The sequence below is a fragment of the Gigantopelta aegis genome, chromosome 6 (assembly GCF_016097555.1).
Source record: "Gigantopelta aegis isolate Gae_Host chromosome 6, Gae_host_genome, whole genome shotgun sequence".
In the NCBI taxonomy this organism is placed as follows: domain Eukaryota; kingdom Metazoa; phylum Mollusca; class Gastropoda; order Neomphalida; family Peltospiridae; genus Gigantopelta; species Gigantopelta aegis.
Window position 1 is genome coordinate 41,590,772 of NC_054704.1, and position 13,904 is coordinate 41,604,675.

A 13,904-nucleotide genomic window follows, 5' to 3' on the forward strand; every position below is an offset into this window, starting at 1 on the left:
CAGCACCCACATTCAGCTAGACTTCGTGACACTCCGTCGCAAGAATTACAAAGCTCGCTGACCTATATCATGACGCAAGTCACGTGGACGCTCACTCGGCCATGTACAAAGTTACATACTTTAATCCTAAACGTGTGTGTGTATATATATAATTTAATTTTGAGTTTTGGTATTTGCTATTCTGAGGCTCAGCAGCTGCTATTTGAAGAGTGTATACGGCAACACACCAACAGGTTTCTTGTATGGGTTCAAATGAAGTATACATGTTAACTTATGTTTTCAAGACACATATTTCTAGTAGTTTCTGACTAAACAATGTTAGGGGTTAGTCTGTCCATCGTCATGTCTTCGTCTGTCCGTCTCTATCTGCCTCACACATACATGTGAATGTGCACAAACAGCGAACACACATGCATGTGTTCACAGATGTATAACCACACACACAAATATAAATAATCACACACACAAATATATATACACATCGCCATATCTCTATCCCCACCAAAAAATCTAGACATTTTTTTATTTATTAGATATCTAACACTATATACAATGTCGATGTGTGGTTATAAATAACAACAATGTTTGGGCTGTACATTTAATAGTCCAGTTATAAAGTTCCATCCATCAAGTCTGATGTTGTTAACTAAATATTGTATTTCTTCACTTAATAATACAATGTTGTACAAGCATTTGCATGAAATATAACTGCAGTTTCTTTTACAAAATACTAGACCACCTGACCACATATTTAGAAGCATATAGGACGAAAATTTATGGGGGTTTTTTTGTATAAATAAAGATATAAATATGGCTTGTGTCCCCACTAGAGGCTGTGTCCCCTCCGCTGCAGAGTATTCCCCCCCCCCCCCCCCCCAACATCATTCCTTGGGGCCTGCCATGCTATTACTCCAACGATAAAAGATTTCTTCGAAGTGGTAAATTGGTATTATGTTAGGCCTTTTTTCAACAATGTAATAATCTTAGGGTTAGGGATGCTTTGTCCCAGCTTAGAAGCCAAAAGCTACAACTAATACAATATAGATCCATCTTGGAAGCCAAACATTAAAAAGACCAAATTAAATAGTCAGGCACCACATGACCGACAGCCACACACCTTGAACTGATCATGTTTTGAGGTCACTGGCCCTTGGGTGAATTAAGTTTCCGTCTCTCAGACTTGGCTGCAGGCCTAATGACTATCTAGCGTCCTTGCTCTTTGTAGACCTGGGCTGCATTCAGCCAGAGAGAGCAGAAAAATGTCCGCTAGACTGGCCATGTCGGAAACCAATCAAATAGTTTGCGAATGTTAGCGAAACATTTGCTGGCTGAACTTGGGGCTGGTATGCCATCTTTCTGTGGACTCAAGTGTCACTGGATGAAGTAGATGTATACATGTATTGTATCAGCTCTACAATACTAATTTTGCTGTGCCAACATTTTATGAATGTCACACCCTTCTATCAACAATGGTATATCTCCATGTACAAGCCAGTGTATCTTCATATACAATTATAGAAAATACATGTCCTCCAAATTCACATGATCTTCACATGTTGCACTGCTTTTGTTTCAATTCTAGATTGCTGGACTTTTTTTCCTCTCTTTATAATTTGTTACCTCTGTTATCTTTTCCTGTGAAAATAAATACAGAACATAACAGTAATTTGTAATCCTGTTATTTATGCATGTAAAATTAAGTAAGATTTTGTACTATTCTTTACATGAGTCAATTAATTATAAACCAACCATGAGGGTTCTTCTCTCCCTATCTAAACCAGTATGTCACAAAGACCACATGTTAGATATCAAACAGCTATAGTGCTGAGATGGCATTAAACAGACATGACTGCATTAAAACATACTTTTATATGCACCATCCCATAAACAAGATGGCACATACCATGGCCTTTGATAAACCAGTAGTGGTACACTGTCTGGAGCAAAAAATACCACAATGGGCTCACCAATGGGGATCGATCCCAAACTGACCGCGTATCAAACAAACACTTTACCACTGGGCTACATCCTGCCCCCATCTCACCAAGTCAAAGTCTCAAGTGCACCCAACTTTTAATTCCACAGTTAACACTACCAATCCTGCTATTAGTAATAAATGTGATAGTATTTGTTGTTTTCTCTGGCCATCAGTGCACCAGTTACTATTATAACTGAATCAGAGGAAATCTGCTATATTTTTCCATTAGCAGCAAGGTATCTTTTATATGCCCTTTTCAACAGACAGGAAAACACACATCACGGTCTTTGACCAGTTGTAGTGCACTGGTTGGATAGAAAAAAAACCCAATCAGTTGAATGGATCCTCAGAGGTGGTCTGATCCAGTGACTAAGCTAAATCTATTTGTTGTCATAATATGTTGTTTCCTCTGGCCATCAGTGCACCAGTTCTGTTATAATTGAAACATGTAGGATGGTAATTATTTGTGCAGAACTAGAGTAGTTAAATTTTAAAGTTTGTTTTGTTTAATGAACACCACTAGAGCACATTGATTTATTAATCATCAGCTATTGAATGTCAAACATTTGGTAATTCTTATATTTAGTCTCAAGGGATCTTTGTACCAACCAATAGACAGGATAGCATATACCACAGCCTTTGATATACCAGTCGTGGTGAAATGGCTGGAACAAGAAATAGCTCAATGGGCCCACCAATGGGAATCGATCCTAGACCGATCGCACATCTGGCGTGCACTTTACCACGCCCCATACCAGTCATGATGCACTGGCTGGAATAAGAAATAACCCAATGGGGCCACCGAGAGGGATCGATCCTTGACAGACTGTGCATCAGGCGAGTGCTTTACCACTGGGCTGCATCCTGCCCCAAGGTAGTGAAAGATGCTTCCTATTAAGTCTGAAACTAGCAGTTTAATATCCAAATGTTTTTCGATTTACTTTAAGGATGAGGGGTTGTAATATTTATATTCCTGGGGCCCAATTCACAAAGCTATTTTAGGCTCTGTTAAGACAACAAAGCATCCTCTTTACAAGTCTTTTTGCATTGCATTACACTGCGATATCGCAAAGTTGCGAGAGTTTAGTGAATTAGGTTCAGAAATGCAATGAGCAGAATTGTTATATTACTGTTGTCATTTATGGGATTGGATTTGGTGGTATGCACTCTGCATGTAACAGAAATACGGTAATAAAACCTGGTACCTTTTCTTTGGGTTACTGGGTCTGTATGTTATAGAAGGTGGAGAGAGAATGTCAGACACTGGCACTGACCCTGGGTCCTCCTCACCAGCGTCCATCTGACTGTCCTGTGGGGTGGGGACAGGCTCCTTTAGGTTACCAGCCTCGTCAAAACCTTCCAGTGGCTTCACTCTGATCAAACAACAAAATTACAGTACAATTAAATGCAGTTGAAGTCTAATTAAATTGGAAAATTAGTCAAAGTACCAAACGTTTTAAAATGAGAAAACAGTTTTTAAGTAAGAGGCATCAAATCCCTCCACTGGATTCACTAATCAAAAAAAATAATAAAGTACAGTTAAAACAGTTTTAAAAATAATACATTTTATATCAAGAGAATGAACAAATTCGAGACTAGTGGTTTCTCCAAAACTATTATGGAATTAAAACAGTTTCAAAATTAACACAAAAGTTTTCTTCTCAGAATACCTCACAAACATATCCAGTATAAAACAGCACTTAGCAAACAATTAAACATTTTTAAAATGAGCCAATTAATAGTAAAAGTAATGATTATGATATACATATACATGTATTAGCATGCAGCTGCCTCTGTTCTGAAGATGTCATAAGACATATCTTTGCTTCCTGTGTAGTATACAGCACACTAACATTATAGTTCTCAGACACAAAACACTGAACTCACCTTGATTCAGAGTTCTCAGATTTCATACCCTGTGACCACTTGGAGTCGACCTCTGTAGTTAAACCATCCGCCGTCTCTTGCTCCACGGTGATTGCGTAACTAGAAAAACCTGGAAACGTTTCAAAACCAGGTGAGAAGACTTTTAAATAAGGTATATTAAGATTGGTAACATCAAGACAAGACTTTATTTGTGTTTTGACCACCATGTTACAGTTAAGCCGTAATGATATAATATCTTCATGCTATTATTCACTTGAACAAATAAGAACTAAAGAATTTTAAATTGCTCTTGCAAAGAAGATTATGACTTGCGATATACATAACATTTATCAAGTGGCTTAAATTACTTAAGTGGATATTGTTTTTGTCAGTTTACCTTCAAGTTGTAGCAACTGCTCTGCATCATTTTCATCAAGAACTGGGAACTGTATTTCAGCACAAGGTTCTTCCTTAATGCTGTGAACAAAGAATTACAACTGTGAAAGTGAACTGTACCGTATGAATGAGCCCACCTGAACAATTTCATGTATGGTACCAATCAGCATATGAACACCTGGTTTAAAACCTACAGAATATATTCAAAATTAATCAAATGTTACTTTATAGTACATAAATACAAAAAATAAACATGTTTTAAACACAAATATAGTTACCCCACATTCATAAACCTTTTCAGACTTTTAGTAAAGCACAACAGTAATATCATTCCCAATTACACAGGATTATAACAGACAATTTTGACAATATTAATGCATTGTCAAAAAATTACATAACAAATTTTTTTGTACGTCAATATTTGTTGAGTGTTTACCGAATGACGTGGAATGTGTCTGGTTGTAATTCCTTTGACAGTTTTTACCTAATGACATGGAATGTGTCTGGTTGTAATTCTTTTGATATTGTTTACCAAATGACGTGGAATGTGTCTGGTTGTAATTCCTTTGACAGTTTTTACCGAATGTCATGGAATGTGTCTGTTTGTAATTCCTTTGACAGTTTTTACCAAATGACGTGGAATGTTTCTGGTTGTAAATCTTATGAAAGTGTTTATTGAATGACATGGAATGTGTCTGGTTGTAATTCCTTTTGACAGTTTTTACCAAATGACGTGGAATGTCTCTGGTTGTAAATCTTTTAACAGTGTTTACCGAACGCCGTGGAATGTGTCTGGTTGTAATTCTTTTGACAGTGTTTACCGAATGACGTGGAATGTCTCTGGTTGTAAATCTTTTGACATTGTTTACCGAATGACGTGGAATGTTTCTGGTTGTAAATCTTATGAAAGTGTTTATTGAATGACATGGAATGTGTCTGGTTGTAATTCCTTTTGACAGTTTTTACCGAATGACGTGGAATGTGTCTGGTTGTAAATCTTTTGACATTGTTTACCGAATGACATGGAATGTGTCTGGTTGTAATTCTTTTGACAGTTTTAACCGAATGGTGTGGAATGTGTCTGGTTGTAATTCTTTTGACAGTTTTAACCTAATGGTGTGGAATGTCTCTAGTTGTAAATCTTTTGACATTGTTTACCGAATGACATGGAATGTGTCTGGTTGTAATTCCTTTGACAGTTTTTACCGAATGTCGTGGAATGTGTCTGTTTGTAATTCCTTTGACAGTTTTTACCAAATGACGTGGAATGTTTCTGGTTGTAAATCTTATGAAAGTGTTTATTGAATGACATGGAATGTGTCTGGTTGTAATTCCTTTTGACAGTTTTTACCGAATGACGTGGAATGTCTCTGGTTGTAAATCTTTTAACAGTGTTTACCGAACGCTGTGGAATGTGTCTGGTTGTAATTCTTTTGACAGTGTTTACCGAATGACGTGGAATGTCTCTGGTTGTAAATCGTTTGACATTGTTTACCGAATGACGTGAAATGTTTCTGGTTGTAAATCTTTTGACAGTTTTAACCAAATGGTGTGGAATGTGTCTGATTGTAATTCCTTTGACAGTTTTAACCGAATGGTGTGGAATGTGTCTGGTTGTAATTCTTTTGACAGTTTTAACCGAATGGTGTGGAATGTGTCTGGTTGTAATTCTTTTGACAGTTTTAACCGAATGGTGTGGAATGTGTCTGGTTGTAATTCTTTTGACAGTTTTAACCGAATAGTGTGGAATGTGTCTGGTTGTAATTCTTTTGACAGTGTTTACCGAATGACATGGAAAGTGTCTGGCTGTAATTCTTTTGACAGTGTTTACCGAATGACATGGAATGTGTCTGGTTGTAATTCTTTTGACAGTGTTTACCGAATGACATGGAATGTGTCTGGTTGTAATTCCTTTGACTTCTGCTGTTTGAGTTTCTCGAACTGACTGACTAGTTGCTGACACGTCTGCTTCATGTTGTCATGGTAAGCGATCACCCGTGACTGATAGAAATCATGTAGACAGGTCACACTACCAATCCCCATTTCACTGAACACCTGCTCAATGATATCCTGAAATTACAACCAAAATAAAATAAGTCTGTTTTGTTTAATGACAACACTACAACACATTGATATTTATTAATCATCGGATATTGGATGTCAAACATTTGGTAATTTTTACATATAGTCTAAGAGAGAAAACCTCTTACATTTTTTCCATTAGTAGGAAGGGTTTCATTTATATAAACTATCCCACAGACAGGATAGTACACACCACAGCCTATAATATGTAAGTCATGGTGCATTGGCTGGAACGAGAAATAGTCTTAGTTTGGCTGCTCATCAGGAGAGTACTTTACCACTAAGCTATGGCCCACTACCCATAGGCAAAACAGTTAAAACTCTTTTCATGTTTTATGTTTTTTTCTGTAATACATGTCTCAATTAAACTGTATGTATTAATTAGTGGCCTATTGGTAAATATTTAGGCTTGATCGTATGGACATTTAACACAAGTAAACTGAAAACAATACATTTGGTGAAAAAAGTAAATTGATCACCTGTTTTTTTAAACCAAAGCTTTTAGCATTGTGTTATATCAATTTCTTAAATTCTGTTATTTTACACACATTATTATCTAGCAATATTCAGAATCTCCAACAACTCCAGGATATAACATGATATCCACATAAATTTCATGTCAAATTTGATTAATACACGCAAAATCCCCACTTTGATATGATACCAATGTAATTATATACATGTGTATCAGAATTGTACAGTAATAAGAGGAGTGGAAATAATATTGGACATTCAATAAGGAACATTTTGCTGGTTTTTGAAAGGTATGAGATACTGAGACATTTCATCAAAGAACAGGGACATGGACAGTCATGAATACTCTACTCAATCATTAAAATCTCAGGGCTAGCTCTGGCACTCGCCAAATTCGCTAATTGCAGATTTTATAAACAATTGGCGAATTTTATTTTTATTTGGCGAAACAATTTCATGTAATAATTGATATTTTGTTAGAAAATGACTGGGTTTCTGCAATTTTTGACATTGACATAATGTTTTTAACATGCTCCTATACCACTAAGGTTTCGAGCATGACCACCCCGGGTTCGGCCTCTGGGTTTCTGCAATTTTTTGAAGTTTAATAGATGATTTGGCAAAATATTCTGCTCACCCAGAGCTAGCCCTGAAATCTTGAATTCAAAAAACATCCGAGGACTTTAATTTCTGTAATATAAATCATACACCACAAGAGATATGTCTTAAATACATATAATACTATTTTGTTATAAATGCTACACTATTCACACAGTGTGTAAAATGGTTCATACTTCCATTCAGGCCCTAATCTAGAATTTAAAAAGTAGGAGAAGTGACTTGGCGACACGGTGTTATGTGAGCTGTGACACAACACAAGTCAGTGTCTTAACATCCAATTTTATTTTTGAAATTGGATTAGGACTAGACTATTACGTGGACTTTGACTTCTCAGTACTGCTAACAACTTGGCGACTTTCAGTGAAAAAAACCTTCAATTTGCCAGCTAGAATTGGGCCTGATTCCATTAAAGTAAAAATGATCTCATTCCGTTCTTAAGTAACATACTGGGAAACCTGAGGTTGAGTTCAAGGCAGCACTGTCGGCAGCTGATCTCAAGTGTTTGGTGATTTGTAGGAAGTACTCATGAGTAATGTCCGTCATCGTCTCCAACAGGGATTCTCCAGAGTCTGTACAAAGTTAATAAAAGATCTTTTAAAATAACAATAATAATAATGACAACACACAAGTACAAAATTTAATACAGTCAAATTCATTTGAAGAATTTGTGCCTAAAGAAAGAAAGAAATGTTTTATTTAACGACGCACTCAACACATTTTATTTACAGTTATATGGCAACAGACATGTGGTTAAGGACATTGAGAGAGGAAACCCGCCGTCGCCACTTCATGGGCTACACTTTTCGATTAGCAGCAAGGGATCTTTTATATGCACCATCCCATATGCAGGATAGTACATACCACAGCCTTTGTTACACCAGTTGTGGAGCACTGGCTGGAACGAAATTTGTGCCTAAGGTTAATGGGTAAAAGGTTTGATTACCTCCTGGTTAGTGACCCCAGTGAGTTATTTCTCATTAATGTTAGAAGCTGATGTTTATAATATTTGTAAACACATTAATTTAACTGTAGGATACGTTCGAGTTGATTTCTTAAACATTTCATATGGAGGGAACAGCAACAAAATGCTGAGACACTGTTTTAGACTGTACCATCTGTCCTGTGAAGAGAGGTGATGCAGCAAGAACAGGAAGAAAGGAAGGAAATAGTTTATTTAACGACGCACTAAACACATTTTATTTATGGTTATATGGTGTCGGACATATGGTTCAGGTCCACACAGATATTGAGGGAGGAAACCTGCTGTCGCCACTTCATGGGCTACTCTTTTCGATTAGCAGCAAGGGATCTTTTATATGCACCATCCCATAGACAGGATAGCACATACCATGGCCTTTGATGTACCAGTCGTGGTGCACTGGCTGGAGCAAGAAATAGTGACATCATAATCTTGAAAACATCACCATGACAACCAAGACTTGTACATCTCTATCATTTTATAAATGCAATGATTGTGACATTTATTTTGTTTTCCGATAGCTGCAGCTTCTGCGCAAGAGTGTGAAAAGGTTAGGATTTTCCTAGTGGGACGTAACACTTTGAGATATGTACCAAAATATCTTTAACCATGTTGGTAATAATAGCTGCTTAATGTATGATTTATGTTCTCTTCAACTTTCTTCCAGTGGACAGTACTTACTGTCAAAACCAGCATGGGCAAATAAGGCAGCAACTGATCTCCGAAGCAGCTTTCTATTTGCAACCTCATCTATCTTCGGAGGAGGCTCACCAATACCTTGAACAAATTTGCTAAAACAAAAACATACAACTGCAACAGAATAGAATAAATACATACATGCTTTAACTGTTATTATCAAATTTATTACTATTACACAGGCCCTAATCTAGAATTTAAAAAGTAGAAAAAAATTACTTCTCTATTCCCAGTAGAAAGGGGAGAAGTTTGATTAAACTAGGCGAAGTGAACTTTTATCGGTACATTTCCAACCCCTGCAAAAAATTGTGTCAATTGTAATTTTACCGTTAACATGTTTGCAACTGAATTGTAAGTAAATCTGAATCTAATTTACAAATAACAATCTAAAGCATTTCACCTCTAGACATTTTATTAAATGGCATCTCTCAAATATATCTCCATAAAAATAGAGATATTAAACAGAAAAAGAATAAAATAAAGCACAATATATTTAATATTAAGACCTTTTTTTTCTTCTTTCATTTGATTATCAATGAATAAAAAGTGACTAGAGCATGTAGAAGAAAGTGTTTCTTCTCATTATTCTATTTTGATTACGGTACTTTCTTGAACAAATTATTTTTTTAAACATATTCTGTTATCAACATGCAAAGATACTGTTAGAAAAACTACTTTTAACTGAACTTACTTTTCAAACTCGGGTGGCAAAAATGGAATGGGCTTTGGTATCTGGTGTTTAAGTTCTGCACCAGTGAATTCAGGTATCGGTGGAGCTGATGGAAATGATACATCAATGTCACTATTTTTCTGAAACACAAACATAACAACCACATATAAATAAATAAATAATATTACTATCTGTAAAAAAAACCTGCACCATAATGTACATACATGTATAGATCTGTACTTGTACTCAAGATCCTTATATATTGTCATTAGACAAAGAGTTTACAATTAGAAAAACAGAGACAGGTGATAAAGACAGCAGAGACTACATATCTATAGTCCTTTCCATAGGGAAGGAAGGAATTGTTTTACTTAACAATGCACTCAACACATTTTATTTACGGTTATATGGCATTGGACATATGGTTAAGGACCACACAGATATTGAGAAAAGAAACCCACTGTCTCCACTTCATGGGTTACTCTTTTCGATTAGCAGCAAGGCATCTTTTATATGCACTATCTCACAGACAGGATAACACATACCACAGCCTTTGATATACCAGTCATGGTGCACTGGCTGTGGCGAGAAATAGCCCAATGGGTCCACCAATGGGGATTGATCTCAGACTGACCACGCATCAAGTGAATGCTTTACCACTGGGCTACTCCCGCTCATTCCTACAGGGAATGCCCTTTTTCATATTATGGAATTAAATTCCAGGAAATTACTACAATTGGAGACAAACATAGCATATTTTTGTTATTTCCAAAACACTTTACTTTTATTCGTAAGTCAAACCAAACTGAAATTATTTACAAACAAAAAAAGTGAATTAAGGATGGACGGGCTGTAGGTAGTATAGTGGTTAAGCCATCACTTAAGGTAGTACTAGACCAAATAACTTCCGGCTGGGTCAAAGTTCGAGGTGCACCGAACTTTTGATAGAGAAGTGAACACCACAAGTCCTGTGATTGGTTATAAATGTGAGTGTGTTGGTTGTAACAAATAATAGTTTTATCTGGGTTAAAAAAAAATGCCATTTTATTTCATCTAGTACCAATGTGTCAAGTAGCCTTGTGCTTGAAACATGTATGGGGTACCTGTAAAAAAAAGTACTCGAATTTTGTGCGGAACTAGGGTAGTCATAGACGCTACCCGTTATCTCAGAAATGAGCAGCTTGACCCCCATTTTTTTCTGATTCACTTTAAGTGTGAGGGGTGGTAGTATTTATATCCGTGGCGTTTATGTCGGTTGATACGTTGCAGGTAGGAGTTTTAGCCACATATGTTACTATTGTCGTCTATGGGATTTGATTTGGTAGTATACACCCTTAAGGCTGGTAGGCACTGGGTTCGCACTCCAGTACTGGCTTGCATCTAGAGAGAGTGAGTAGGTGTAAGGCCACTACACTGAGTCTCTTTCTCACCAACCACTAATCCTCTGTTCTGGACACAGTCCAGATAGCTGAGGTGTGTGCCTACGAGAGTGTGCTTGAACCTTAATTGGGTATAAACTCGATAATAAGTATAAAGACAAATATCTTCAAGTTGTCAATTCTTACATTTTCCAGCTGCTGCTGCTGTACAGAATTAATAAGCTGTCTCATCTTTTTGGTATGTTGGATCAGTCGAATTGTGTGAAGAGTGATGGGATCGATCTGGAAATGTTCAGATGGAAGATGCCTGAAATCAAAACCAGATTAACATTGCATGTACATTGTAATACATAATCATTGTTCGTAACTAAAAATGTGGGATGGAGCTCAGTGGTACAGCACTTGCCCGATGTGTCATAGACTGTTGTTCTCATCATTTTCTTTCAGTGAATCAACTGAGTATGCTTGTCAAACAAAAAGAAGCCAGAAACCAACAAGAAAGGTGAATGATCACTCCTGCTCCACTCCACTTTCACCTGGAACATTTTAGGAGAGTGGCAAATTGATCGCATGGTAATAAATTGTTTTTATAAATTTTATTTCAAACCTTGTGTGATTGCTCACCGAGCACCATTTCAGGAGAGTGATCTTCAGCTCATGGTAAGGACTGATATTTTATAAATTATATTAATAATTAGTTACGTTGTTTAGGAAGGTGTATATAGCAGGGAACATTTTGTTCAGTATTGTGTTGCTATTTGCTACACAAGTTTCAGAGATTGCAACACAAATTTAAAACACTAAACAGTAGTTGCAGGGCTAGCTCTGGCAGTTGCCAAGTTCGCCAATTGATAATTTTCAAAGCAATTAGTGAATTATATTTTCATTTGGCAAAATACATTTGATGTAATAATTATTATATTATATTAGAAAATAACTGGGTGTTTGTAATTTTTTAAGTTTAAATAGATGATTTGGTTAATATTTTGCTCACCCAGAGCTAGCCCCGAGTTGCTAATCAATTTTCAATTGACTAGAAATATTGCTAATCAAAATTTTGAGAACAAAAAGTTCCCTGCATAACATAGTTGTCTACTTGGAATAAGCAGCTTCGTGTACTTTGAAACATAATGAATACCCTGATTAGGCTGTTTTCTTTTTATCAAACAAGTCTTTTGCCATAAGCAAAATTAATGCAAGTTGAAGATCAATCGAGATCCTAAAATGGCACTAGGAGGGCCATTACGTCGTTTCAAATAAAATTCATTGGAAATTTTTTAACAAGGTGATCAACTTGCTGCTCTCCTAAAACTTTCTAGGTGAGTGTGGAGGGGAGCAAACTATCACAATTACATATATATAATAATAATGTGTATCATTAATATTATGGTAGACACCCATTGATTTAAAATGTGCTGGGATGTTCAACAAGCAGACTATTCTTTTGTTTGGAAATAATTCAAATAGATGTTTTTGTTATCCAATTACTCACAGATCCACACATTTTTATAACTTAGTGCTTACTAAAAGGAAATGTGCATTGTACAATAAAGGTGACATATATGTATAGAAGAAAATAAATGAAATGTTTCAATCTTTCAATATTACTTTCCTTTTAGTAATAGACCATTTACATTTCATTCCAGTGATTCAATGACGGGGGGGGGGGGGGGGGGGGGGGTTCCAGGCAGTAATCTTTGTAACAATTGATCATCTTTCTCCATTCAATTTATTCACAATGCAGGGTTTCTATATTATAGTAGCCCCACTCCTATGGTTAGTGATAGCCCATGATGGGCTAGTAAATAACTACTACTAATTTCATGTCTGACAGTTAGTGAGAAAAAAGTTGTCAAATGCTACATTTAAGTATATTTTGTGATATATTCAATTATTACTATTAGTAAAATTGTATTTACTTAAATTAAAGTACCAGTCGGGATAGTGAATTTTTAATCGTGGCTAGTAAATTAACAAAATTACTGATCTCATGGCTAATGGATTTTATAAAAAATTCCAAAAGCTCTGATAATGTCACCTCTCCACCCACATTTTATTTTTATAAATATAGGCCTACTAATGCGGGTTCACCCCGTCCATTGCCAAATTCGCCATTTGCTAATTTTGATATAAAGTGGCTATACAACATCTAGTATTTGGTTAACAACTTTGCCTTTGGTTAATATGATTATGAAATTTGGCTAAAACAAAACATTTTGCAGTATTAGCCCTAACTATACTAGTCTATTACTCATTAGTTGGTGGATAATGTCGACTGGAGGGCTGGTGAAGTCGTGGCCCCTCAACCTCCATGGGCCTTGGTCTCACTAACTGTTCTCTTTCTACTGCAACTAATCCTGAATCTGTTTCTGGAACTGCAGGAATTTCACCCCACAAAACACTCATGTTTATATATTTCGTTAAAAATTGAACACCACTATAATATACAAAATGATTTAATTTTCAAAGGTATTTTAAAAACTGAATAGGGGTTGGGGTGGCAGCTTTCTAGTTCTTGAGTAGTATCAACTATAAATCAAAATGTAAACAATTCGCAAATTCTATCTGATATGGACGCTGACATATTGGATATACCGCACAAAATATTTTGTCGTATTTTTATTTATCTATATTATTAAATAATTTGTATTTATATTATTTTATAATTTATACTTCGGTATTACAACTTATAACAAGATAGTTATATATTTTTTGTAATGACTTACGAATATATTATATGCCCTCAAAAGTAAAACTGTCCCG

General features: G+C 35.9%; 1 protein-coding gene across 1 annotated transcript; it reads right to left on the reverse strand.

The window, feature by feature from the left end:
* Window positions 1–509: 509 nt before the first annotated feature.
* On the reverse strand, window positions 510–13,718 carry LOC121375966 (STAGA complex 65 subunit gamma-like). Its single transcript, XM_041503711.1, has 10 exons — window positions 13,393–13,718; window positions 11,328–11,448; window positions 9,784–9,902; window positions 9,078–9,187; window positions 7,865–7,986; window positions 6,120–6,310; window positions 4,242–4,321; window positions 3,866–3,974; window positions 3,184–3,351; window positions 510–1,635 (listed from the first exon to the last, which is right to left on the reverse strand). The coding sequence occupies exons 1-10, from the start codon at window positions 13,545–13,547 to the stop codon at window positions 1,626–1,628; spliced, it is 1,185 nt and encodes a 394-aa protein (XP_041359645.1). The 5' UTR covers window positions 13,548–13,718; the 3' UTR covers window positions 510–1,625.
* Between the last annotated feature and the right edge of the window lie 186 nt (window positions 13,719–13,904).

Coding starts and splice junctions, on each gene's coding strand:
- LOC121375966 (XM_041503711.1), bottom strand. CDS start 13,547: ATGAGTGTTTTGTGGGGTGAAATTCCTGCAGTTCCAGAAACAGATTCA. Junction 11,449..13,392: donor CATTATCCACCAACTAATGA/GTAATAGACTAG, acceptor TTTTGATTTCAG/GCATCTTCCATCTGAACATT. Junction 9,188..9,783: donor TTGCCACCCGAGTTTGAAAA/GTAAGTTCAGTT, acceptor TTTTTGTTTTAG/CAAATTTGTTCAAGGTATTG.